Below are 24,321 nucleotides of genomic sequence, written 5' to 3'. Positions count from 1 at the left end.
CTTTGCTGTTATAGCAAAGTACTCCTGGTTTAAATTCTGTGTAATTCCCTAACTCCAAATTGTAAGAAATTGTGGTACTCTTGCTGATTCACTGGATGATTCATTCTCCAGATCCTGAAGCTTTATAAATGGGACATAACTACTAGTTTTTCTCACAAGTATGTTTTATATACAGATATCAACACAGAAAAAAAGAAAGAAAGTATAATGTTGCATTAGGGTGCATTTACTAACCATCTTTTTCTGTATCCTTCAGACAGACAATAGTGTCAGGTAGAAGTCTTTTCTCTAATAAGGCTGACCAGTGGTCTTCTGACAGAGGGTAGTTATCCACTACCCACCCTCCTCTTTCTGGAGCATCAGGAAACCTGTCTTTGTTAGTCTTCATAAGCTGTTAGAAAATGTCACATTCAGGAATATAAAAAGACTTAAATGAGCTGTACAAAAAAGACAGCACAATACAAAATTACTTTCTAAATGCTATGATTTTTCCTTATTGTTATTTCAGGTCAATAAAAAGTAAGACATTTATAACTTTGTATGTCTGAATGAAATGAGAAACATTTTAAACAAGAAGAGACTAATGTAATAGTGATTTTTTAAGCTTGCCTATAAAGAATTTACATTCCAGTTTCAATAGTTACATACCATTAAACAAATTCAAAACATTTAAAGATTCTTGTATAGATCTTCATAAACAATTCTTTTCAAACTCTTACATCTGGTGTTCAGTTCTTTAATAGTGACTACAAATATAAGAATAGAGCAAGCAGACAATGATCTGTCAGATAATTCTCCCAGCCGTTAACAATTTGTAGCTCAGGTAATTTAAGAGACAGAAATAACTTCTTTATAAGTGTGTGAATACTTATACACATGCACACACATATTTTTATTATGTATAAAGGACAATAAAATAGTCCTCATTAGATCTGTCTTTCATTGTCTTCCTCAGTGTCTCCTCAATCCTATGTAAGTTTTTGGGCTATGTGATATAAATGAAACTGATGTCTCAAATGGGAAAAACTAAGAACATATATGGATAATGCATAAACTGTTAGAAGCTCCTCCTAGGAAAAAAGTACTTGGCTACATACTACTTGTAATCTCACCTCTGCAACAGCTTCCTCCAGTGCTTCAGCGTACATTTGAGATATCATTATATCTTCAGAGAATGACACACTTTTGGCTCCTTCTAGCATGGCTTGAACTTCTGGGTGGTCAGCAGTTATCTCTGGTATTCCTAACACCATAGATTTTTTTAAATGAACTTCACAGAGAAATTTGAAATCAGGACTTAAATAAAGCATTATATCGTAACTTCAGCACAGCATACATTTTAAGCAATACACAATTGCTCTGAGAAAGAAACAAACACCAGTTCCGAATGCAGATGTAGAGTGTGTCTCATAAATGAAGATCTTGGTTTGCTCTCTCAGTATCAAAACCACAACATTTTTAACTGTACAGTATTTTCCACCTCTAAGCTAAATATTCTTTCAATATAAACAGAATGACATTTCTGCATCAGAATAATCAGGCATTGAGAGCATGCTAGAATTTCCATTTATTTGATTTCCCTTTGATTCCTAAATCAAAAGGTTTACCAAACTAGTTTCTCAATCAATACAAATTTTAGATCAAAGCAGTGTATTTTAAACAATAAAGTAGCCTGTATTCCCTATGATGCACAAAACATTAATATTTTTCCACATTTTCTTATTAATTGCTGGCACAACAACTATAATTATTTTAAAGCTTTATAAGAAATACTCACAGTTAACTCACAATTAACTTGATAAAATTTGGTGAAGAACTGTTTTAGCCAACTGCAGTACCTACCATGAGTGTAATTTGGAAAAAATGCCTTATTTAGTTTCTGTATTTATGTCAAGATTTTTCAATGATTGTATTGATACTTTTTACATGCACAAATGTACACATTTATCAGCTTATTTTTGCCAAGTTACAAGGTGCTTACAAAAGGAGCAGCATCTTAATAACTTCCTTTTAGTGCAATACAACAATTTCCATTCTGCAAAAAAACTCAATGCAGCCCAAACCCAAACATCTCCTTATCTCTTAAAAAATTCTGAAACAATCTTATGCTACAAAAAGATATGTAAAGGAAAATACATCCTCTGTTTGTACTTCAGTTTTGCAATACAATTTTTAATTAGGATTAATTTCTCATTAATTCTAATAGGATTAACATCCCTGTCCTCAAAAGTATTTACATAGTCAGGAATAACATTCCTGTCCTCAAAAGTATTTACATAGTCAGGAATCTAGAATGCAACACTGTTTAACTGTTTCAATTTTAGTGCCATAGCTCATCATTATTCTTACAGCAACGCCAATGATTTTTTATCACTGTCAGCACCAGTTTTGCAGCACTAGAGGAATACACAGACCTCTTGTTAGATGTATCTACCCATGTAAAAGTCAAAAACAATTCCTTGCTTAGATGAATAAATCAAAATGGCCCCATTGTCCATTGGAACCCTAACTAGAGCTAACTATAAAAAGGCAATTCTAATTCAATTTTCATTTCAAAAGAAATAATTTTGAAAAGCCTCCACTGAACTTCCTTGGAAAAAATACAAACTTTGCTTAAAAGATACTAAAATAACATATCATTTTCACCTTTGCAATATATTATTGAATTTGTCAAACTGCAGAAAACTAGGCAGCATAGGAAGTCTAAATGTGACCAGAGCTGAAGCGACTTATGAATGTGCCATCTGTGGCAGCATAATTGGAAGGCTGCTCCAAAGTGAAAAATCTGTATATTGTGGATTCACATTAGTCCAGCTGATAAGCTGCTTTCTGGATGAGAATTTCATTTTTGCAGAGATTTAATTTGTCAGAAAGTCATTAAAATTGAATGTTTTCAAACAGTGTCAGTGAGATCCAATTTCTTTCAGCTCAGAGTTGAGAAAACTCTTTTTGGCATGGCCCTCAAATTCAAAGGATTTATACATATATATATATGTAAAAACACTGAATTTTACTAAGCTATTCCCTTCACTGCATGCTCTTTTAGTTCATATTTAATGCCCAGCAATCATAACAACTTCTGCAACCTTTTCAAGTCAAAGTGACAGCAACTGCTTCAGTTAAATCATGTAAAGCAAATAAGACAGCTTCAAAGACCACAGAACAGCTTATTCACCTGATTCTTCTGATTGTTCTTCTGATTCCAATCTATTTTTCACTGCTTCTATAGCCTTTTCTACTGCATCCTTTTGCAATTCCTCAGCTTGTTTCTCTCTTGATTCTTTATATTGTTGAAAGAGTATGTCCATATCAAGAACCTAGCGAAATTATTTGAAAAAATACAAATATCACAGAAGACAAATATAGCATATGGTCCAATATTTATAAAATAAAATTATTTTAGAAAAGCTCTGCAGATTTCAGAAAAATTTACATATAATTCAAGTGCAGGGTTGGGGTTTTTTTGAAAAAGAAATTATTTTCCACTTGCATTTATATCTAATTATCTTAGATACAAAGTTATTTATAGTATTCTAATACTAAGATAACTGCAATATAAGAGGATATATAAAATTATTCTTGATCTGTAGCTACTTTTATAAAAAAAAATTCACTAAAATACTATGTTTCCTCTGTAATTCCTATATTTGTAACTTGAATGTTAATAAAATGACAAGAATGTGCTTAACTGATTGCCAAGGCCCAACTACCTAAGACATTTATGAACCTACCTTTCCATTATAATTGCGTGCAATTTCATTACAAATAGTTGTTTTTCCAGAGAAGGGAGGACCAAATACGAACACTTTACAAGGAGGAACTGGCATTGGAGGTAAGAGGTAAGGCCGTGGATTCAACACAAATTTGTTCAATGCCTCTTGGCATGACAGTACGTACATTTTACCTAGAAAACTTAAAACAGAAGAGAAGCTAGCAGATAGAGACATCTCATAAAATAGATATGAAAATTAAGAGTGTCAAATTCCACTAACCTGACAGCAAACTCTGGGTTTCCCATTACAATGTCCCCTTCCTTTAGAGCCACGGGACACACTTGTCCCCACCTGCTCCTACGCCATCGGTATCTGGGTGCTATCAGCTTGTAAGATGACAGAGCCCGGAGAAGTTCATCCTGTTCATTAAAACAGTAATAATTGCAAGTGTAATTTTTGTCTGAAGCTACATATGCCTTTTTTATTAGACTTTTTTGAAACCTTTTGATGGAAAATAAGCTAACTTCAAAAGAAAAACACATTATAGTTTTCTGAACATTTAAATAAAAATTATTTCAGAATTGTAGGACCATTTTAAAGAGAAATTACTTCATTTTTCAGGTCTGTTTAAAAGACCTGAAGGAAGGAATAGTACTTTAAGGAATAGTACTTAAAATAGTTTCTGTAGGCTTTATTTATTATTTTTAAAAGTTTAAAATGGTAAAGAGCCATTTATTAAAGACACAAGAAAATGGCTAAGGTTTCTTCTAAAGGGTTTGAAAAAAGGAGCATTATCTGGATCAGGGAATAGCAATATTAAAATATCTATTTTAGCCATGCAGAAATATAATATGATAGGAAAAAGTTTAATAGCCTTTTCACAGAATGTGAATAGTGAGTGAATCCTAAAGTCATGGTGACTCTAAATTCGGAAGAGTATGGACAAGTGCTGGCTGTGAGGAGCTGCAGAAGAGCTTTAAGAACCAATAAAGACAGGCATTAAAACAGCACTTTTACACAGAAGCTATGAATTTTCATCGACTGTCACTACTCAGAAATAGATCCCTCTGTGAAAGCATTTTTTCAATGCCCAAGAGCAGTCAGAAAACCAACTTGAATGTTAGGAATGTTGAGCACAGAGAGAATAGATGATAAAGGTTTGTGTTTAAATTGTTTAAATATTGCCCTTGTCTTTACTGCAATGTGCCTCCTACTGCTCTAATCTCAGAAAGGATACAGCAAAATTGGATAACTTTCAGAGAAAGCTAAAAATAATTGATCAATCCCACAACAAGTTTGTTGTGCAAGGAGGAATAAAATTATACAGACTGGAATTCTTCAGTAAAGCCACATAAGAGCAGGACAGAAACCTGAACTCATGAGTTATTAGAGGGCAGACGTAGAAAACCAAATTATTCAGTGACTTCTGCATACTGGAGGAAAGGCTGCAGGTTCAACACAAAGGGAAGCAATTCTGTGCATACTGTTCAGTCGCAATGCAGAACTCTTTGCCCTGAATACTGTGGTTACTCAAAGCTTACACACACAAATTAACTAAATAATAAATAGAGATGACCTCTGACACAGAAAGTCTTTCACTTGTGAATTTGTTAAGAACTGAGAAAACAAAAGTGAAGGGAAGGGTATTTCTGAAAATGTGGGGTCTCCCCATTACGCTTCCATTCATGTATTCAAAGTTTTGTTTCAGAAATAGGAAAGATGATCGGAACTAAATATAGGTGATGACATTCATGCAAAACTTCTGGCTTTCAGGTTTTTTGGAAGGGACATAAATTATAATTGCCATGATTCAGCAGAATTCAGCAGTAACTTGTCATGTTTCTAATTAATTACAGGAAAATAGAACAAATGTAATCTCAGGCAGAATGTTGCTATATTTGGATTAGCATGTTGATTCTTATTCAGGAAGAGTAGACTGAGCTAAGAGTCAGTTGCTGAGATTGTTATCCTTTGGCTAAAGTTTATTTCCTTGGAAGGAGTTATTTTTTCCTCTATTACTAAAACAAACATTCTGTTTCAATTTTTATTATAAATACTATGTGGTTTTTTTTGAGAATCACAGGGTTTTTTATTTTCATACTTTTTAAGTGGACTTCAGCCCCAGAAAGACCTTAAATTCTCATTTCTGAAAGGTCAATGCTTACAAAATGCTCTTACTGTATGGTAAAACAACCTGTTTCGCTATTGTGAAACAAAGATGCTGTAATATAAGCTTAGAGCAGAAAAGTAATTCTAGTTATTACAGTCAGTCACACTTTAGAAAAGAACACCTACGCCCTGCTTTCCATCCGGTGTTTCTTCTTCTAGTTCACTTTGGAGTCTGATTACAGGAGCTGCATTTTGAACTTCCATAGACTCAAGTCGGCTTACCACTGTCTGGAAATAAAATAAGTCTTGATTTAGTACCAATCAGTGTGGGAATCAGAAAAACAGAAACTTCCACAGACACTGAAGGATTTGATCTGCAGCCTTAGAAGAAGCTAAGATTGATGTAAAAATACAATACACAGACATTAAGCAGAAAAATCATAAACTTAAATTTCTATAGTTGTAGGTGAGAATATGCCTTAAGTAAGGGAGAAATTGTACTGAAAAGATGGTGAGGGGTTTATAATGTAAGGGTGTGGTTGTACAGAGTAAGCTAAGAGTTTAGAAGTTATAATAGAAGCATATATAATATGTGTGCCTGTGAGTTAGAAGTCCATTGGATACAAGTATCCACAGTGCAGTAGAAGTAAGTGAAGGTGATAGGTTAAAAAAGCAACATAAATCCTGTGGCAACTGTCTATTGGTTCAAAAATTATATATTGCCTTATAACAAAGAAACTTGTGACTACTCCTGGGCTATGGCCGAATGCTTGCTCCTCTGAAATCGATGTTTATCTGAGCAATAAATTGTTCTTAGCTTGAAAATAGTCCCATCCCTTCATTTCTAGCAGCAACAATGATAAATCAGAACTGCTTTTGTCTTCAGAAGGGCCCCTAAAAATCTATTTAAAATTGTAACTTATTATTTATATAATGGCTATGTAAAAACCAAGGCCCAGTTATTAACTCAGATTCATGCTAGTTATTGAGCTGAATTTTAAGAAGCTATTTGGTAGATACAGGCAGTGCAAAAGGCCAAATCACAGCTTTTCTGTCTCCTCATTACTGTGAATCCCAAGCCTACTAAAGGACAAGACTGTGAAGGTCCCCCCAAGGCAGGGCAAGCACTCAGAGCAGCTCCAATTGGAAAAAGAGGCAAATCTCTTTGGGAAATCAGACTAGGCACATTCAGAAGCAATACAGCTCTGGGTAGTTTATTTTGAAAGGTATGTATACCAATGTCTACCAATGAGACTCAGATGATATTTATTTGAATAGTTTCCTGAATGTAATATTGATTGAATGCAAATATTCCTGAAATGAAAAAGCAAATTCTGTCATGTTTGGGCTAGTTTTATTATAGGCCTTTGCCTTACTTGTAGGTAAAATGGTTGGAATCATAACATAACTTGACTGCATTTAATATAAATTTTGTGTTGCAACACTCACAAACAGATCATAAATGAGGAAATTGTATGTTCCAATGTTGCAAAATGACTGCTTATTTTTCCCATAGGGCCATTCATGGTAGAGTTAAACATACACTGAAATAATTAACTTAGAGAATTATAATAATACAATTTATTTCAAACAGAGGAGAAAATGCAGGAGAAGTTTACTTCCTACCTTGTCAAAAACAATCTCCTACTTAATTTTCAACCCCATACTCTAGGTTCTGATTTGAAGCAACTTTTAGTTATGAGGCAGAGGATAAGATTATTTATCTTCAAAATTTATCATTGCAGGTTTTTTAATAAGAAGAACAAGTAATCTGTATTAATTTACATTAATACAGATCAGAAAAAGCACTGAAATCAGATGGACATAATAGAAAAGTTTGTAGCCTGCCTGAAAATATTCTCATGTAACATATATGTAAGTCTGGGAGCAGAGCAGTGAATCTTACAATAGAGGAAGGAAAGCAAGTATTTCAAAAGTCATGTTTTCTAATAGTAAATGAATAGGTTTTAAACACAACTTAAAATTTTGCCCTCAGGAAAACAATCCACAGAATTGAGAAATTATTTTCTAGTGAAGGCTAACTTAGCTGGGGCATTGTTTACTTACCTCCAAGACAAGATCTAGTTCCTGACTTCCATCCACTTCAATAAGATATCGACAATCCTGGTAAGCCAACAATCCCTGTTAAAGAACATGCCAGTCAGTTGAGTGTAGTTAACCAGATAATGACACTGAGACTCATTCTCTTCCTATACATATCAAAGGTTGGACTCCTGGGCACTTCAGCAAAATCAGGATTCACAGTGTTAATGGTTTATAAAATCTTCTGGAGATTAACTTTTATGTGATGACAGATAAATACAGAGATAATTCCAAAACTGGAGTTACAATGGCTTCAGAAGATAGCTTAGAAGTCTTAGCTCAAATGCAAGAGAGCTAAAAAATATCAAGATACAGCAACATTTTGTGTATGAATTCAACTTTTGATTGTCTCACTAGCTTAGTTCTTTGCTGGAAAATGAAGACAATCTCAATTAATACATTTCTCAGAAATGCCAGTCAAGAGTCCAATGTTTGAATTTTAACTTTCAATTCCTTTAAAATTTGGACCATATATTTTACTTTTCTTGCTTGAAATTTTCACACTATCAATAATGTCTTAGACTAAAAAACTAGCCCATGTTGGTTGTTAATGCCTCCATTCACTCCATTCCTGAAAAATGATGGTCTAACCTCAAGCCTAAAAGGTCCTATTAAAGGTGACTTTACACCTTTGCAGGTAATCTGTTCCAATTCTTCACTATATTTATGGTCAGAGCTCATTTCCTGGCTCATTTCATCTAGTCTGTCTCCTATACTGTAAATTAAATCATCTGCTTTATCTTTGGTCCAAATAGATAATAACTAATTAATTCTTTCTAATACTCCTCTAAAGAGAGGATATTAGTTTGTATTTCTCTTATACACAATGGTCTTACAGTCTTACTAGTACTTTCATACTATTTGAGTTTAAACAATAGCATTTCATTTATTGACTTTGTTTTGACTAACTAAACCCCCAAAGATGGCAGATTGTCTGAAGTACTGAGGTCTAGCCAATTATTTCACATGTTGCAGTTGTTCATTAGGTTTCTCCTCACTGCAGTATTCACATTTATTTCAGGTAATTTTAATCTCAACAATTTATCAAGACATCCAAGTGTGTTCTGCAAATTTCATTCTACCTATCTTCCTATCAGTGTAAACTTCACACCTTATAAGCTTTTTGTTTCAATTTCAATTTAATCATCTCAAACTCTGCCTGGGCCAATTGATAAAACCCTGTGTTCTTTTAATGTATTAGTGGACCACTAAGCATCTTCACCAATATATTCATTGCTAGTGAACCCTAAGTGAACCCTACCAACTAGTGGAATGTGTTGAAACTGTTGAAGTGTGGTATACATCCTAAAGTAATTTAAGAAATCCACATGAGATTAATGTGTAATGATTAAAGACAGCACATTTTTTGTTTTCCCCTTCACAGCAGCAAGAAGTTTGTTACTCTAGCAAAGACCATTACACCACTTTTACACAATTTTATCTATAGGTTTAACTAATCCATAGGGAAATTCAAAGGTATAAACAGTAATTTTCAAGTGGGCATCAAACATGAAGATTTTGCAGTTGCTTGTACTAAGAGATTAAAAACAACAACAACAACAAAAAAAACCCTAAAACAAAACAAAAAACTCTAACAAAACAAAATAAAAAATATACAATAATTCCACTTTCCTGAACACAACAGGGAAAGAAACTGTCATAGCTTCAGAAATTAAATAAGTGGTAAAAAAAACTGATGGGCTAATTACTGTGTATACAAATCTGCAGGCAATGAAGCAGGTGAGAAAGGGAATCTATTGGAGTGAAGACAATGGATGCAGATTATTTATGGGATTGCATTCTGGAATGGACTCTGGTAATGATGATGAAACAATGGAGTCTTCAAATATTTCACTTACTAGATTTAGAAAGCATTTGTGGTGGCAGGTAGGGTGTCACTTTTAGAAGTCAAAGCTGATTACTTTATCTTGACTGCAGAGTAGAAACAACACCTACAGATGACAACTTTGTATCACTGATTTCAGAACAAATTTCAGAATTTGGGGAAACGTTGTAGCATGACCACCTCAATACAACAAATCTCAAACTAAAAAAACAATGAAAACAGTGCAAGATATTTTAAAAATCTTTTGTCATGCATAATCATATTACTTTGCTTTTTCTTACTTCTAAATGAGGACGTATCAGATCCTTGTATATTCCAATTCTTTTCTCTGCATTTTCAAGAAAATCTTCAGGCCTGTGCACTAGTTCATAAAAAGGATCTTTTTTTTTACGTGGACCTTTTCCAGTCTGCAAAACAAAATTTCAAGACACAGAAATAATGTATTAAAATAATTTTTGTCTTCACTCAAATTTTTAAAACGTAGCTTTGGAGAGTATTGCAATGACTATTAGTCCAGTGACTGCTGACCATGATCCTATTCTGAAGTGTTATTTCTATGAATGCAGAGCAGTGTACTTAGAACTTGGGTTGGTAAGTCTCTGCTCTCTATTATAAAAATTTAACCTGAATTCAAATCTAATACCTTCCTGAAAAAAAAGAAAATCCATTTGTAGTAGTGTAACATCAAAACCAGAAAACAAGTTAGTGTCCTGCAAATATTAATAAAAAGTTGCTACAAAAAATTAAGAATTCTTTTAATTTGTCTAGATCAAGAAAAAGGCAGTGTAGAGCCATCCTTCTCCTCCTGATACACTTCTAACTTATGGCAGGAAACAAGATCAGTGAATTTTGAGTCAAAGACTGGGCCCAGGTTAAGCTATACAATGATCAATATTTGCTGTCACTAAAACCTACTATTTAAGTGTTACCCCACATCTCTTAAAACAGGACAGAAATGGAATTAAGATTAATTTTGAGCAAAATAAATTCATAAGATGGTACAGTGATATTTTAGAAGATCAGAATTTTTTCTGCTTTGTCTAAACTACACTGTAATATTTTGCACTGTTTAGAAATTAGCAATATTTACCTCATCATCTTCTCCTTCTTCTTCTTCATCCTGCTCTTCTTCTTCTTCTTCTTCTTCCTCTTCTTCTTCCTCTTCTTCTTCATCCCGATCTTTCTTTTTTTTACGCTTGTCAGCAACTTTAGGGTCCCACTGGCTCCTCTGATATATCACCCCTGAATCAGGGTTTTGCCTTTGTCCTGATATTCTTTGGCGTAACTCATGATCTGGACACTAGCAAGGAACAATTAAAAGGAAATTGTGTTTATTGTACTGCTGTAACATCTTTTTCTTGGAGAGACAAAATTTCTCTAAACTGGTCAACTAGTAACAGTATTTCATTATTGCCACAGTTAGCTAGAATGTCCCTTCTTCTTTGTTTTTCATCTAATGAAAATAGTTACAATTCTGACATATCTGTGAAAACAGCTTCAATCCCCCGAAATCAAAAGCAAAGTTATTTCTTTGACTTTGGGGCATGCATTTTTAATGTGTATTTAGTTTCAGTCCTTTTCCCAGAGGACATAGTGTTACTACATGAAGTCAAGAATTTAATTTTTCTTTCTGGTTTAGTTAGTATCACACTTCTATTTGTATTGTTGCACGTGAATCTATACAACACATATTCTCAACAAGAGGGATTTCGCACTACATAGCAATAAAACAAAGACTGACTTTCTGAAAAAATCAAGTCTGCCCCAAAAGCAGGACAAGAATACGTCTTGTTGATGTTTTAGGATGTTTCTGAGACTACAGAAAAAAGGTCTGAAGTAGGCATTCACCAACTTTCATTATGCATGTTCAAGCAAATTAAGTCTTAAGAGTATGGGATTAAAACAAACACTGAGTTAAATCTGCAAAGTGATAGAGTTGGTCCATACCCAGAGGCTTAGCATCTGAAAAAACACATAGATGTGCCAACTAGAATCAAAATCCCAGGAAGAACAGAGCACACCACCAGAGGCTGACTATTCAGAACCCATTCTGCACATTCAAAGTAGAAGACAAAATGAATCTAGTTGATTATAAATAAAACACTGCTAGAGGAAGGGCCTGAAAGTGTGTTCACAACTATACATATGGTTATTTTTTTCAGATGGAGTCTGGCACAGGTCAGTGTGGGCCAGCTAGAACCCTCCCAGTGAACAGCTGGGCACAATCTGGAGAGTGGCACAGGCCTTGGGCCTTTCCCTGGGAGCAGTTTGGGCACTGCCACGCCATTCTGACTAACACGACAGCTTAGCAGTGTTTGGCCAAAGCAGCTGGCCCGAGGTCTGAAGAGACCCTCTTGCCTTGTTTTGCTTACTAATGTGGACATAGCAAGCAACTCCATTCTTTTAAGTTACACTGAGAAAGTCCTCTAAATCCCACACTAACTATGGTTTATGTTTCTCTGGTTATATCAGAGTAATTTTGTGAAATATCTAGTATGTCACATCACTGCTCATGAAGAAATTGAGATTTGTAAACAAGATGAATTAATAATTAAGCAGTTTCACAATTAGTGACTGAAAAATATAACTATTTTCTAACTACTTTCTAACTTCCATATGTGAGAAGTTTCTTCCTGCATTACACAAGTGGCAAATTACATGTGTCCAAAATTCCATCATAATCATGTAATTCAAAGATTCTCTTTCTTGAAAACCTCTATCTGCTAATTGGTGGAGGTGCAAAACCTGTAACTGCTGCTAAAGTTCTAGGACATGTTCATTACCTCATCAATGCTTATAATGGAACAAACCAGCAAACCTCTATTCCAATATAAAGAGAAGAATTTATCATTCCTCAATAAATTCTGTACTCAAGTATACAGAGGAAAATATTATATTTGGCATGCATAGCATATGAGTCTACTAATAATTAGGAAAAATACTAGGGAGTTACTGAAGATGACATTACCTTAATGGTAATTAGGAAATCCGGTTTTAATTTTAGATTCCTTATTTTCTCTATTTGTTGTGGAATAGTCATGTATTCCTCCGAGAGAGAAGGAAATCCTGTGAGAATATAACCTGCCAAATACATGTAATTGAACATATTTTAATAGGGTTTGTCAATTACAGAGCTATTTATACTCATCTCCTTTAAACAATGCATGTAGTGGTACAATTTTAAACCACATACATGACACAACACTATTAAAAAACCTGTGCACTCATGTCTGCTTCAGATGAAATACCGACAAAAAAATTGTATTGTTTTCAGCTTTCTGGAGTACTCTCAACATATGTTAACTCAATTAAAAACATGTAGACATTAAAGACTATACTCAGACCATTTGCTTTATGCACCCAGCTCAGACATTTTAGTGCCTAAAAAGTGACAAGCTTTCAGTGACCCGTTTTGTCACTAAAAGGCTTTATAAGCGTGGGATTCACATTTTCTGAACAGAGAGAGAGAGATAATTCTCTCTCTCAGGCTTTTTCCTGGAGAAGCACAGAAGGAAAACAATTTTTATCCCTGCTTGCTGCTCCTGGTGTTTTGCACATGAGGAATGTGTGGGAAGATTGTTTACCTGAAGGAATTTTGTAACTGGATTCTGGTGAAGATTGCTTATGTTAATTAGCCTATCAAGTCCAAGCTGTGTGGACTGTTGGTCTGCAAACAGTCATGAGTTTTTTCAGTTAGTAGTAAGTATGATTAGTATAGTATAGTATTTCTCTTTAATGTAGTTGTAATGTACTATAGCATAGTTTTAATAACGTGAGTGTTCAGCATTCCGAAAAAAAAAACCCAAAAAACCCCAAACTATATATAAAAGGCACTGCAAAGAGTAGCCAGTCTATGATTTAAAGCAATTAAACTAGGAGTCTAAGCTTTTTACACAACCTTTAAATGTTTTGCCATCTAATGAAGGGAGTCTGAACCACTCTCCTGCCTCTCAGAGGCACTATGCACATGGTATGCACATGGATCATTTGGCAAGCACCGGTTCACTCGGGATTCCCAGTGCTGAGTCCTATTTGGCAAACAGACATTGGCTTGACATGACAAGCAGAGTGGTAATAATATGTTTTCCTAGTTTCACAGTGCTCAGCCCCACAGATGAGCTTGTGGTTTCAAGTTCCTAGGAAAGTACTGTAACTGCTGATGGCTGTATGCATGCAGTAAGCACTACTGAATTGCAACAAAATCCATATTTATGAGGCCAGGATGAGAGACTAAACAAAAATCAGGTGGATGTTTTTAGCCAAATAATGAGAATATTCCCTTAGAGAAACGGTGCACACTTAGAATTTTACGTGATAACATTTAAGTGCAAGTCTGGGCAGCACAAAAATGTGGCAGCAGTCTTGCAAGAGGTGTTAGAAGGGAAGACTCCTACTTCTATGGAAGCTACTATCCATAGAAGCAAGAGAAGAAGAAGATAAGCAAGGGCTAGCAAAATATATAGTCATTCCTCTAGGAAATTAAAATCCTGGATTCTAAACTATTGATACCTTTGGAGAATTCTAACTAGTAGTGAGGTGTGAAGAATGTGCACAGCCTCTGCTTATCAACACATCCCAGATAACAACAGCTGATGTGAGGGAAATGGAAGGGTAACATGGAAAACCATTCTTGGAGAGAGAGTTTGCCCCCAGATCAATAATGTGAGGAGGCTAAAAATCATGAAGTACACCTAAAGCAACTATCAACTAGATCAAAAGTAACCAGAGGATTACCAAGCAGCTTTTGAGACACACTTATTGTGTATACTGTTTAAAAATTTGCATTTTACCAACACCAAAGGTAAAAACCCCAGCCTTTCATACAACAGTTTCTAAAATCTTGAATGAATAATTTAAAGTGAATTGACTGAAAAAGTTACTAGAAATACTAAAACAAAAACTGGTTTTGGAGGTCACTTCTAGTTGATAGGAAAAATAGTGAGGATGTTGGTTATTCTATTCCTTGCTACTTTGGGGCATGTGTAATGCAGAAAGTGTCATGGCTACAGGAACCAAACTTTATTCAACTTTACAGTCATCTTTACAGTCTCCAGGGCCTCTGTGCTCCTCTGTGATACAAACATCTTCAGACTGATTCAAGGAGGGGAACTCCAATAACACAGAAGCCTCTTCATGCCTTCACCAAAGTCCTCACATACATGTTAAGAGACTGGCATTTCTGCTGCTACCTCTTCCAGCAGTTTTTTGTGTTCTTTTTTTAAAAATTTCTTCCCTATTTCTCTTTTTTATACCGTTTTAAAAGCCTGGCTTCACCAGGTAAGACTGTATATTTTGCAAAACTGTTGAGTCATGTACTAGAAAAGAAATTAAACCCATTGCAACTGAAAGCTTAAAAAGCAGGCTAGTTTTTAGAGCAGTAGAAACTAACATTGGCACTACACTTGTCTCTCTCCTATAATGGAAATTTCAAATGAAAGTCAAAACAAGAAAAAGAAACTACATTTCCTTTTTACCTCCTTTCTTCTCGGCAGTACATCTGTTTCCTCATCAGGGAAGCAGATTCAGACACTAGCAAGATCTGCAGCACTTGTCCTGACACCCTCAATTAACAAAATCTTTCCTCAAATAGTAGAATTATAGCCACTAACATTACTATTCTCATCCATCCTACTCTGTGTGACAAAATGCAAAGGGAATAAACAATTCTGCAAGAGGAAAAAAAGCCATAATACTTTGAATTTTCAGTAATCTGTTTTCCTTCTTTTACATTGTTTAAAATGCTTAAAATGTTTTTGCTGATGGATTTTTGTTATGTTGTTGTTATAGAAGTATTGAAGAATAAAATATCTGTATTTTAAATCCTATCCTGAACAGATAATATTGTCAAATAAGAGTCATATCAACACTTAAAATTTTGGGAAAATTATTTTCTCAAAATCAACACAACACAGGATCAGTATGACACTTTCTGATCTCCCATACTGGTAAATTAATCCCTAAACACACTTTCAGTTTATTGATATTCCACAGCCTGAAGAGCATGAGAAAAAGCTAGCATTATATTTGAGTACCAATAGATGTAAAATGGATGTAAAAATATAAGTAGCACACTCTAAGAAGTTTAGGCTATAAATATACTTACCATAATGAGCAACTTCTGGTGTCTCAATCATTTGCAGAATCATTTCTGTCACCAGTTCCTCAGGAATACTTTTCCCTTCACAAAGCAATTTTTGACACTAGGGTAAAATGCAAAACATAGTCTTTTATAGTAAGTGTTTGTTAAAAATGTGACAAAACTTACTAGAAGATTAGACCTTTACCTGAAGTCCATTTTCTGATCCTTGTTGAATATTCGTTTTAATTACTTCTGAGGCTAAGGAAGCATATCAAAGATAAGAAAAATAATTAATACCAAATATTTTCTAAATAGACTTGTACCTGCAGATATATATGTACATACACTTACACAGGAGGATGCCTGTGTGCTCCAAGCAACCAGACTATTTTGAATGAGAAGCCATTACACTTAGGGCCATTATTATACTTTGCCCATCCAGAACCTGGTGCCTTATGGCAAGGACTGGGTAAGTGTTTCTTCCTACAATTTAACCCTGTATATACTACACAAAAATGCACAACAGCAGTTTTGCAGGATTATTTGAACTACTTATTTAAATTCAATCAGTCTTACTGGCTTGTACTCCAGAGATGAGTATTTGAGTTCAATCACTCTTTAAATTTAAAAACCAAGATTTAGAAGAACTCTTTAGACACACAAAATCATCTTCTTTAAGAAAAGTGACATCCATCAAATTCAAAGACTGCCCTATGTCTCTGTGGATAGTGACATCATATTAGAATGACCCTAGAAGTCTTTCACACTTCTGTATGAATAAAATAATTAGACATTTTATAAAAGTTTTCAAGAATGACTCTTATAGCTACGTTTAAATTACTAATAAATCAGGCCATGGAAAGGTCCTGAAGCCAGGTGACCCATGACTATATAGCCCTAATCTTTCTTCTTAAAACACAGTGGCTGTTTTCCAACTGCTCCTACTAGGTTGCACATCCTACCTTTCATACTATGGATAGGTGTTCAGGAGAACAATATTTGCCATGGGCCAAAACTGAGACAGGGAGTGTACTAATTAACAATACAGGCAACTGAAAATCAGCAATCTGTGTGCACCCTGGCCCTGTTTTATTTATGAGTATTGACCAATTCACTGGATAAATGAATAGAAAGTATTGTATCATTAATAAGATTGCAAACACCCTTCCTATCCAATAATTTTCTGTCGGTTTATATTTAACTCAGCACAGGACAGATGTTGATACTCTGGAGCAAGTTCAGCAGAGGACACCAAAGCCATGAGAAGAATGAACAGCCTAGGAGGGGCCAAAAGAACTGACCTTGTCCAGCCTGGAGGAAACCAGACAGCTCTTACTGCTATCTAAAACTACTTATTGGGAGGTCACAAAGACACACCCACGGTCACCAGAGAGCACAATTAGGACAGGAGGAAACAGACACCAACAGGAACATGATAAGTTCAAATAGGGTAAATAGGAAGCAACTTTTCATCAAGACGGCAGTCAAACATTGCAAAATGTTTCTCTGGGAGGAGGTGGAGTCTCCATCCTTGGAGATATTCCAGATTGAACTGAGCTGCCCTTTCTAGTTCGCCCCGCTTTGAGGGGAATGTTTGACTCAGTCACCTCTGCAGGTCCTTTCTGAATGAAATTATTCATGTTTATGTATACTGAATTTATTTGTTTCTTCCTTTTTTGATACAGAAAATGAAAAAAATTTACTAGCATAAGTAACAGTAAGTGTGTACACACATGTGTGTTCACTAGCTAAAAGAAGATTAAAAGAAATATCATGAACAATATAAGAGAAGAGTAATTCCCTGAATTAGAAATAAGGCTTAAAAGCACGTTAACTGAGATTTAGATTGGTTGCTAAGAAAAACTTTCTAATGCCAAAGAGAGTGTTACAAAGATAGACTGTCTAGATATCCTTTAAAACAAATTTGATGAACATTTGTCAGTACTGATTTAAATACATTCAAACAAAGTGGACTGGCTTAAGTACATTCATTAAGAAGAAGTGCCTTCTGATTTTGGCCTGATCTATGGTTTAGACCAGGTATTAATTTTTTTTCTTGCTATACAATACTATGACATAAAAATTCTATATATACCTCAGTCAAAAAACCACTTCATTAAAAGTGATTTTTACCATGTTACAATTCTTAATCTTCAAAAGTAAAGGTACTTCATTTGATAAATAACTGTTTCCTGGAGTCTATCCCCTCACACACAAAAAGAAAGGAAAGAGCCTCCTATTTTTTCATGGTCTGCACCTGGAAAATGTGTGTACTCTTTGAGTTGAATAAGTTGTCTCCATGTGAACAAAAAGGGTCACAGGAACCCCCTTACAGGACTGGGAATAGAATTTATGATTAAAAAAACAAAACACAGTGAATTTTCTAAAGCTTTCCATAACTGAAAGACTGTGAACAGTAATTTTATTTCTGGTAAAATGATTACTTGGTCTTATCAGAAGTGTTTGCTGCAATCAGAAATATGTCCTTTGAATTACAGGGAACAGTGAGGGTATTCTGACCCAAAAGCTATTCTGGAGCCAAAGCAATGTTCCAAATATAGCATGTGTTTACCTTCTATGAAAATGCAGTTCCATCTCTGTGCTAGTTTGCTAGCTAATGTTTTCTTTCCAGAACCCTTAAAATGAAAAATACACTTTTAAAAGAAAGACAGAACAAAACCAAACATATAAGACAATGAAGAATATATTTTCACATGATAAAAACCAAACATATAAGACAATGAAGAATATATTTTCACATGATAAAAACTCAGAGGGATTAGAGCCTCTGAGTTACACATTGGGCAAACACAAAACACTCTTTTTAATATCATCCTCTACTTCATATTGCCTAGCATTGCTAATATGCTGCTACTTGTAGCTAATTATCTCCAAAGTCATTATACTGGGTTTGTTTCTGTGTAACTCTGTCTAAAATTCAGCTATGATTTGACCACAAATTCCTATGAGGAATTCCTTAGGACTAAGATGTATTATCTTCAGCCTCAATGCAAATTATGACGGAAAGCTACTCAACCCTTTCTGAGTAGGATTCATTGGGATAATATTTTTTTACTAAAACAACAACTGCTTAAAAACTGCCCTTGTTAGTCCACAAATCTGGTTAGATACTGACAAAATCTTTATTATTTACATGAATCCAGAGGAAAACCGACATAACTGAGAGCTACAAGGTTTCCAAGAGCGATTAACTGAATGGGATTTTGCAAAACCCATCATCTTCAACCTTTTGGATTGTGCCATTTTTTTAGAAGGGCATATAAGAAGACCTGTTTTGACAGTTTATTTGTCCTTGATAAATTTTGTGATTAAAAATAGCAAAACCAACAAATAAATTACATTCTCAGTTAAGAGTGTATCAACAAACACTCCAGCCTACTCATACCTTACGCCTTACAGGTGTGATGAGAATATATGTATTTGGCTTTGCTTTAATGGCACTGTATTTTTCATTTTAAAGATATATCTCAAGTAGGATAGGTACTCGGCACATCAGTCAGATATAAAAAAAATATTACCACAAAAATAAAGTATTTCATTCCCTGCTTTCCTGGTAAGGTCTGTACAATTTTAATACCTTGTTATATTGATGTCAAGCATCTAATGAAGGCACTGGTTGAGAATATGTGAAATTTTTGTACTGTCTTTCAATGAGCATTTTATGGTGTTTTGGTCTATGAAACATAAAGTTACCTTTGTAATGCAAGGTTAAAATTTTTATGTTCATTCAAAACTAGATGAGTTAGTTCACTGTAGTTTTCTGTTGAGCTGAGTGCACTCTTACAAGTGCATAAGACATGTTATAAGGCAAACTTGTATCAAAAAAAAGAACTCTCTTCAGCAAACTGAGGCAATAATATAAACTCACATTTGGGAAAAAAAAAGAAATCTGAAATGTTTAGGCTTACAAAACATCAAATGTTTCTAAGGTAAGGAGGCCACAAATTAGTTGAGAAAAAGACAGACCTTGAATTATAGTTAAAAGGTAGTACAGATCCTTTTATCAGGACACCTTGGTGGATTTTGAATGTTTCCAAATATATAGGATAGAATTTGGTCAAAGTTTTAATACTAAGATCTGTAATATCTCATTGCATGCCTGTAAGTCAGTACATTACCCTGAAGGCTACTTTACACCAATTTATGTCTTTAATATATCAAGTTTATTAAAAAATAAAACATTTTAATAGCATTTTTCTGGTTTTGGCTGGGGTAGAGTTAACTTTCTTCACAGTAGCTAGTGTTTTGGATTTGTGATGAAAGGAAGTGTTGATAATACAGAGGTGTTTCTGTTAGTGCTGAGCAGGGCTTAAACAGAGCCAAGGCCTTTCCTGCTTTCCTTACTGCTCTGCTGGTGAGGAAAATGAGGGTGGATGGAAGCTGGGAGGGAACACAGCTGGGACAGATGACTCTGACTGACACTCGAGGATATTCCAAAGCACATGGTGTCATGCTCAGCATATAAAGCTGGGAAAGACAAGGAAAGGGAAGTACTTTTGGAGTGATACCATTTGTCTTCCAAAGTCACCACAAAACATGATGCAGCCCTTGTTCCTGGGGATGGCTGAACATCTGCCTGCCCCTAGGAAGTGGTGAATTAATTCCTTGTTTTGATTTGCTCATGTGCATGGCTTTTGCCAACCCATGTATTTTATCCCTTTTACCTTTCTGATTCTCTGTCCCACCCCACCAGGGTGAGTGAGCGAGCAAAAGGCTGTGTGGGGTTTACTTGCTGGCTGGGGTTAAACCACCACAAAAATAAAACAAATCCATTTTACCAATGTCAAAAGAGAAGAAACATTTTGAGCAATGAGTAACTTTTAAGTACAGTAATAACACTTTTAATCACAACTGACTGAAGGCATAAACTGGTCTCACTTTAAAAGACCTAAATTTTTACCATCCTCTGCAGGATTTGAAGAGTGGTAAAATCCAAAAAGCAGGTATTTGACTCTTTTGGTAGCACTGGTAAACTAATGTTTTGAAAGGAAAAAATTGTGAGCAGAATATCTGACAAAAACACATCTATCAGATATCTTACTGGCTTTCCAAAGACAATAAAGCAAGTGGGCTTGGACAACAGAAAACATCTTTCAGCTTCATCTTCATCAAAGATGTCTGTCAAGGGCTGAGCTTGTTTTTCCTCTTGTGAAGCCATGTGTTTTGTAAGGCTAGAAGGAAAAAAAGAATTTGTAATAAAGTACAGTAGTTACATGTGCGTACAACGACCTTAAAATGGAAGTGAATTACAAGGTAAATGGATTTTTAAAAGAGAAAGCTTTTATAAGAAAAAGCATTTACAGAACACACACAATGCACCCATCAAATGAGAGAAAATCCACTTATAAAAAAGAAAGCACTGTTGGAACAACCCTGGATCACAAGCTGTTGATGACTTCTTCATGAGTCTCATATTGGCTGTTGCTCTTTTTTAGTTTTTTGTTGATTTTTCTTTCCTGCTCCAATTACCACACAATTGTGACTTCTCTCTGGTCTGTGAAACGGGCCATGGGCCTGCAAAGACCTTTGGGTTTGTGCTTCAGACACAGAAGGGCCCTGGAAAGGCCAATGGAACTACTCTCTGTGTCCACACAGGCAGGTACACAAATAAGGTTCTGTGGAATTAAATCACAGCTCTTGATCTCTTCCACCATCCTCTTCACAAATCCCAGCTCTTCCAGGAATTCAGGCAGTAGCAAGTCCAGTGCTGCACAACAAATTAAAACCTAAACAAATTACTAATTAAGATAAGTTGGAGGAAAATTTGCATGGACCTTTCAAACAAAAATGGAGGCCAAAACCTGAGTAGCATGCTGAAGTTGGTTTGAAAAAGTCAAAACTAAACCCCACTGTCTTTAGAGGGCCACTTCGGAGTCATAGCCCCAGCAAAACTCACATGCAATCACCCAACCAAGCACAGCCCAACACGACTCCTGTCAGTTTTAAACTAAATTTAAAAATTCAACTAAAAAACTCTACTTCAGCATGAGAATCTGAAAAGGTTTGTCTTGAAACATCAAACACAAATGTTCAGACGCTCTTGCACTAAACATTTTAATATTAAAAAAAGAAAAAAGCCACATATGCAAACCAGCTCCCCATTGCCCCCACAGAAACTCACCGGCCGAGCTTTACCTGCGGTTCCCAGCAGCCTCGCTCCCTCCCAAACCTTCACAAGGGCCAATTTCCTAATTCACAAAATCCACCACAACCAAAGCAAAGAATTAAACCAGACACACACACCCACCCACCCACACACACACACACACACACATACATACACACACACACCCACCCACCCCACACACCCACCCACCCACACACATACACACCCACACACACGCACCCTTCTACGTACACCCAGGACCATGTCCCGGTGGGAGCCCCCCTCCCGGTAGGAGCCCCCTTCCCGGTGGGAGCCCCGTGGTGCGCGCCCCCGCTGCCCGGGCAACGGCCGCGCCCCGCCCCCTGCGGGAGGGAGCGGCAGAGGCCCCGCCCCACACGGGGCGTGGGCGGGGCTGCGGAGCTGTTCCTGGTGTTGACCGTGCTCACCCCGCAGGGAGCAGTTCCTGGTGGGAGCAGCGAGTGCGGACGCAGTACCGCCGCTGCCGCCTCGCCTGCCCCGGTGCCCCGCCGCTGCCGCCGCGCCCGGAGCTGCCGTTGCCGAGAGGCCCCGCGTGACGCGGCTCCGCGACGCAGGCGCGCTCTCGCGGCCGCCCGTGGGCGCGCCTGCGCATTGGCGTGCCGGCACTTCCAGGTTCGCTCGGCGCCGGCGGTGGTTCCCCGCTCAGCCCGGAGCGGTCCTCCCCCGGCTCCGGCTGTTCCCAGCGTGTTCACGGGCGGCCCCCGCCGCTCTTGCCCCCGCCATGCCGGTGGCGGCCGCCGCACCCCTGATTAGCTCCGTGCAGAAGCTGGTGCTGTACGAGACCAGGGCTGTAAGTAGCGTCCCCCCCGCCGCAGGTCCCGGGGCTGCGGCCGCCGCACAGCGCGGGGGGATGTCCCGCCCCCCCCAGCGTGTTAGCTCGGCCCTGCTCGGAGCTGCTGCCTCGGCTGGGTTGCAGCTTGTCAAAAACTACCCCTTACCTTTCTCTTCGTGTGTTGGGATCTGGTTCTTTTTGGTCACACACTCAAAGCATCCCTAGAACTGAGAAGAATAAGGTTTTAAAGTTCTTGTTTTCGCTGTGTCTCCGCCTCGTGCCTGTAGCGGAGCAGTGGCCTCTGAGGGGCCGGGCAGCGCAGGGCCCTGCGGTGGGAGCGCAGCCGAGGGGAACGAGGGTTGGGCCCTTCCCTGTGTCCTGGGGCTGCTGCCACACTGCCAGGATACCAGGGCTCCCCCAGTCAAAACTGGACAGCTGAAGGTGTCCGGAATTAATATTTGAATTAAGAATTGGTTACTACCTGCACTGACCTGTTTGCTGTTTATGGCACACTTCAGTCCTTATTGTCCGAATGACTGGTGAAACAGTTTCCAGAGTTTTCAGTCTGACTTCTGGAAGTAAGCTCTTGAAGATTTTCAGCATTCCTTATGTCCTGTTGCAGAAACTATAGGCATGTGTTGTTCACAGTAGTTTTTGTCACGGGCAAAGTGGATTGGAGGTTGGAGTGGTAATTGCTGCTTTAGCCATGTGATGAGCACAGTGTGAGTCAGAAGCCAATTCTTGGTGTAAATACCACGTGTGTTTACCATTTCTTAGCTCCCAATCAAATTTCTTTGTGTTTCATAGTATGTTGGTTTCTTCACTTAAGGTAGTTTTTAAAAGGTTTATGTACCATGGCTCTACATGCAAGTTAGGCCTAGTTTCAAGTTCAGATGTTACCTGTACTGATAAAAGAAAGATAATTTATACACTGAAGCCCCTTGGAAACTTTCCAAAATGTCACAGATGCAAGAATGATCTTAGTATGAACAGAGATCTGACTTCCAGCTTTGCTTCCGTCAGAAGCAGATGTGTGCTTTTGTTGTAATTCCCCACTGAACAGCCTATGAAATAGAGACAGATTAAAGCATGCAGAGTTATTCTTACAAGTAAATTTTAAAAATAAAGGTTACACTCCAGAAAGTCATTCCAAAGTGTTACTTTTTACATATGCCTAAATGAAGTTTGAAAGCTACCTTATTTATCTTTCTCAATGTTGCTGGTAAAGCCTATTTTTTCTTCTATTTTCAGCTAAATTATTGTTATGTGTGAGTAGGGCACCGGGGAAATATGATTTCTGAATCAAGTCCTGTATTACTCACTTTAGTTGTTCTTGGCTCACAACTCATGCTGCATCTCAGTTAGCTGAGATTTGGCTTCCAGTGACTGCCATGTGTGGGTACCTGGCCTGCTTCTCTCTGCTGCTGAGAGACAACGTGCTGTGAGCAGGGCAGATATTGTGCTTTGGAGTTGTTTCAGCTATCTGCCATTCTCTGGGCTTCTCCAGCTGATGTTATTTCAGGAGCCACAGTC

At 36.9% G+C, this 24,321-nt stretch overlaps 2 protein-coding genes across 4 annotated transcripts in view; one reads left to right on the top strand and one right to left on the bottom strand.

Moving 5' to 3' along the window:
- Positions 1–21,238, bottom strand: part of AK9 (adenylate kinase 9) — a 58,628-nt gene extending 37,390 nt beyond the window's left edge. For 2 of the 3 annotated variants that reach the window (XM_054279789.1, XM_054279788.1), the window contains exons 1-9: positions 10,053–10,139; positions 9,785–9,877; positions 7,890–7,964; positions 6,009–6,110; positions 3,993–4,132; positions 3,732–3,912; positions 3,176–3,317; positions 1,113–1,243; positions 235–391 (exon numbers count right to left, since the gene is read on the bottom strand). In XM_054279789.1, coding sequence (XP_054135764.1) covers positions 235–391; positions 1,113–1,243; positions 3,176–3,317; positions 3,732–3,912; positions 3,993–4,132; positions 6,009–6,086 — 829 coding nt within the window. In that variant the 5' untranslated portion in view covers positions 6,087–6,110; positions 7,890–7,964; positions 9,785–9,877; positions 10,053–10,139. Of the gene's footprint in view, positions 1–234; positions 392–1,112; positions 1,244–3,175; positions 3,318–3,731; positions 3,913–3,992; positions 4,133–6,008; positions 6,111–7,889; positions 7,965–9,784; positions 9,878–10,052; positions 10,179–10,861; positions 11,072–12,739; positions 12,853–15,874; positions 15,972–16,055; positions 16,109–18,422; positions 18,487–20,912 lie in introns of those variants that run through there. The other variant, XM_054279790.1, reaches the window with a different exon arrangement.
- A 1,402-nt stretch (positions 21,239–22,640) lies between these two features.
- FIG4 (FIG4 phosphoinositide 5-phosphatase) overlaps positions 22,641–24,321 on the top strand; it is a 48,881-nt gene continuing 47,200 nt past the window's right edge. The window contains exon 1 of the mRNA XM_054280190.1: positions 22,641–22,806. Within this exon, the coding sequence (XP_054136165.1) occupies positions 22,738–22,806 (69 nt within the window). The 5' untranslated portion in view covers positions 22,641–22,737. The remainder of the gene's footprint in view (positions 22,807–24,321) is intronic.

Source organism: Melozone crissalis, unplaced genomic scaffold (genome assembly GCF_028551555.1).
Source record: "Melozone crissalis strain CALT ecotype California unplaced genomic scaffold, PUWL_Pcris_2 ptg000027l_1, whole genome shotgun sequence".
Taxonomy (NCBI): Eukaryota; Metazoa; Chordata; class Aves; order Passeriformes; family Passerellidae; genus Melozone; species Melozone crissalis.
Note: the sequence above shows the minus strand (reverse complement) of the source record. Positions and strands in the feature narration are given on the sequence as shown.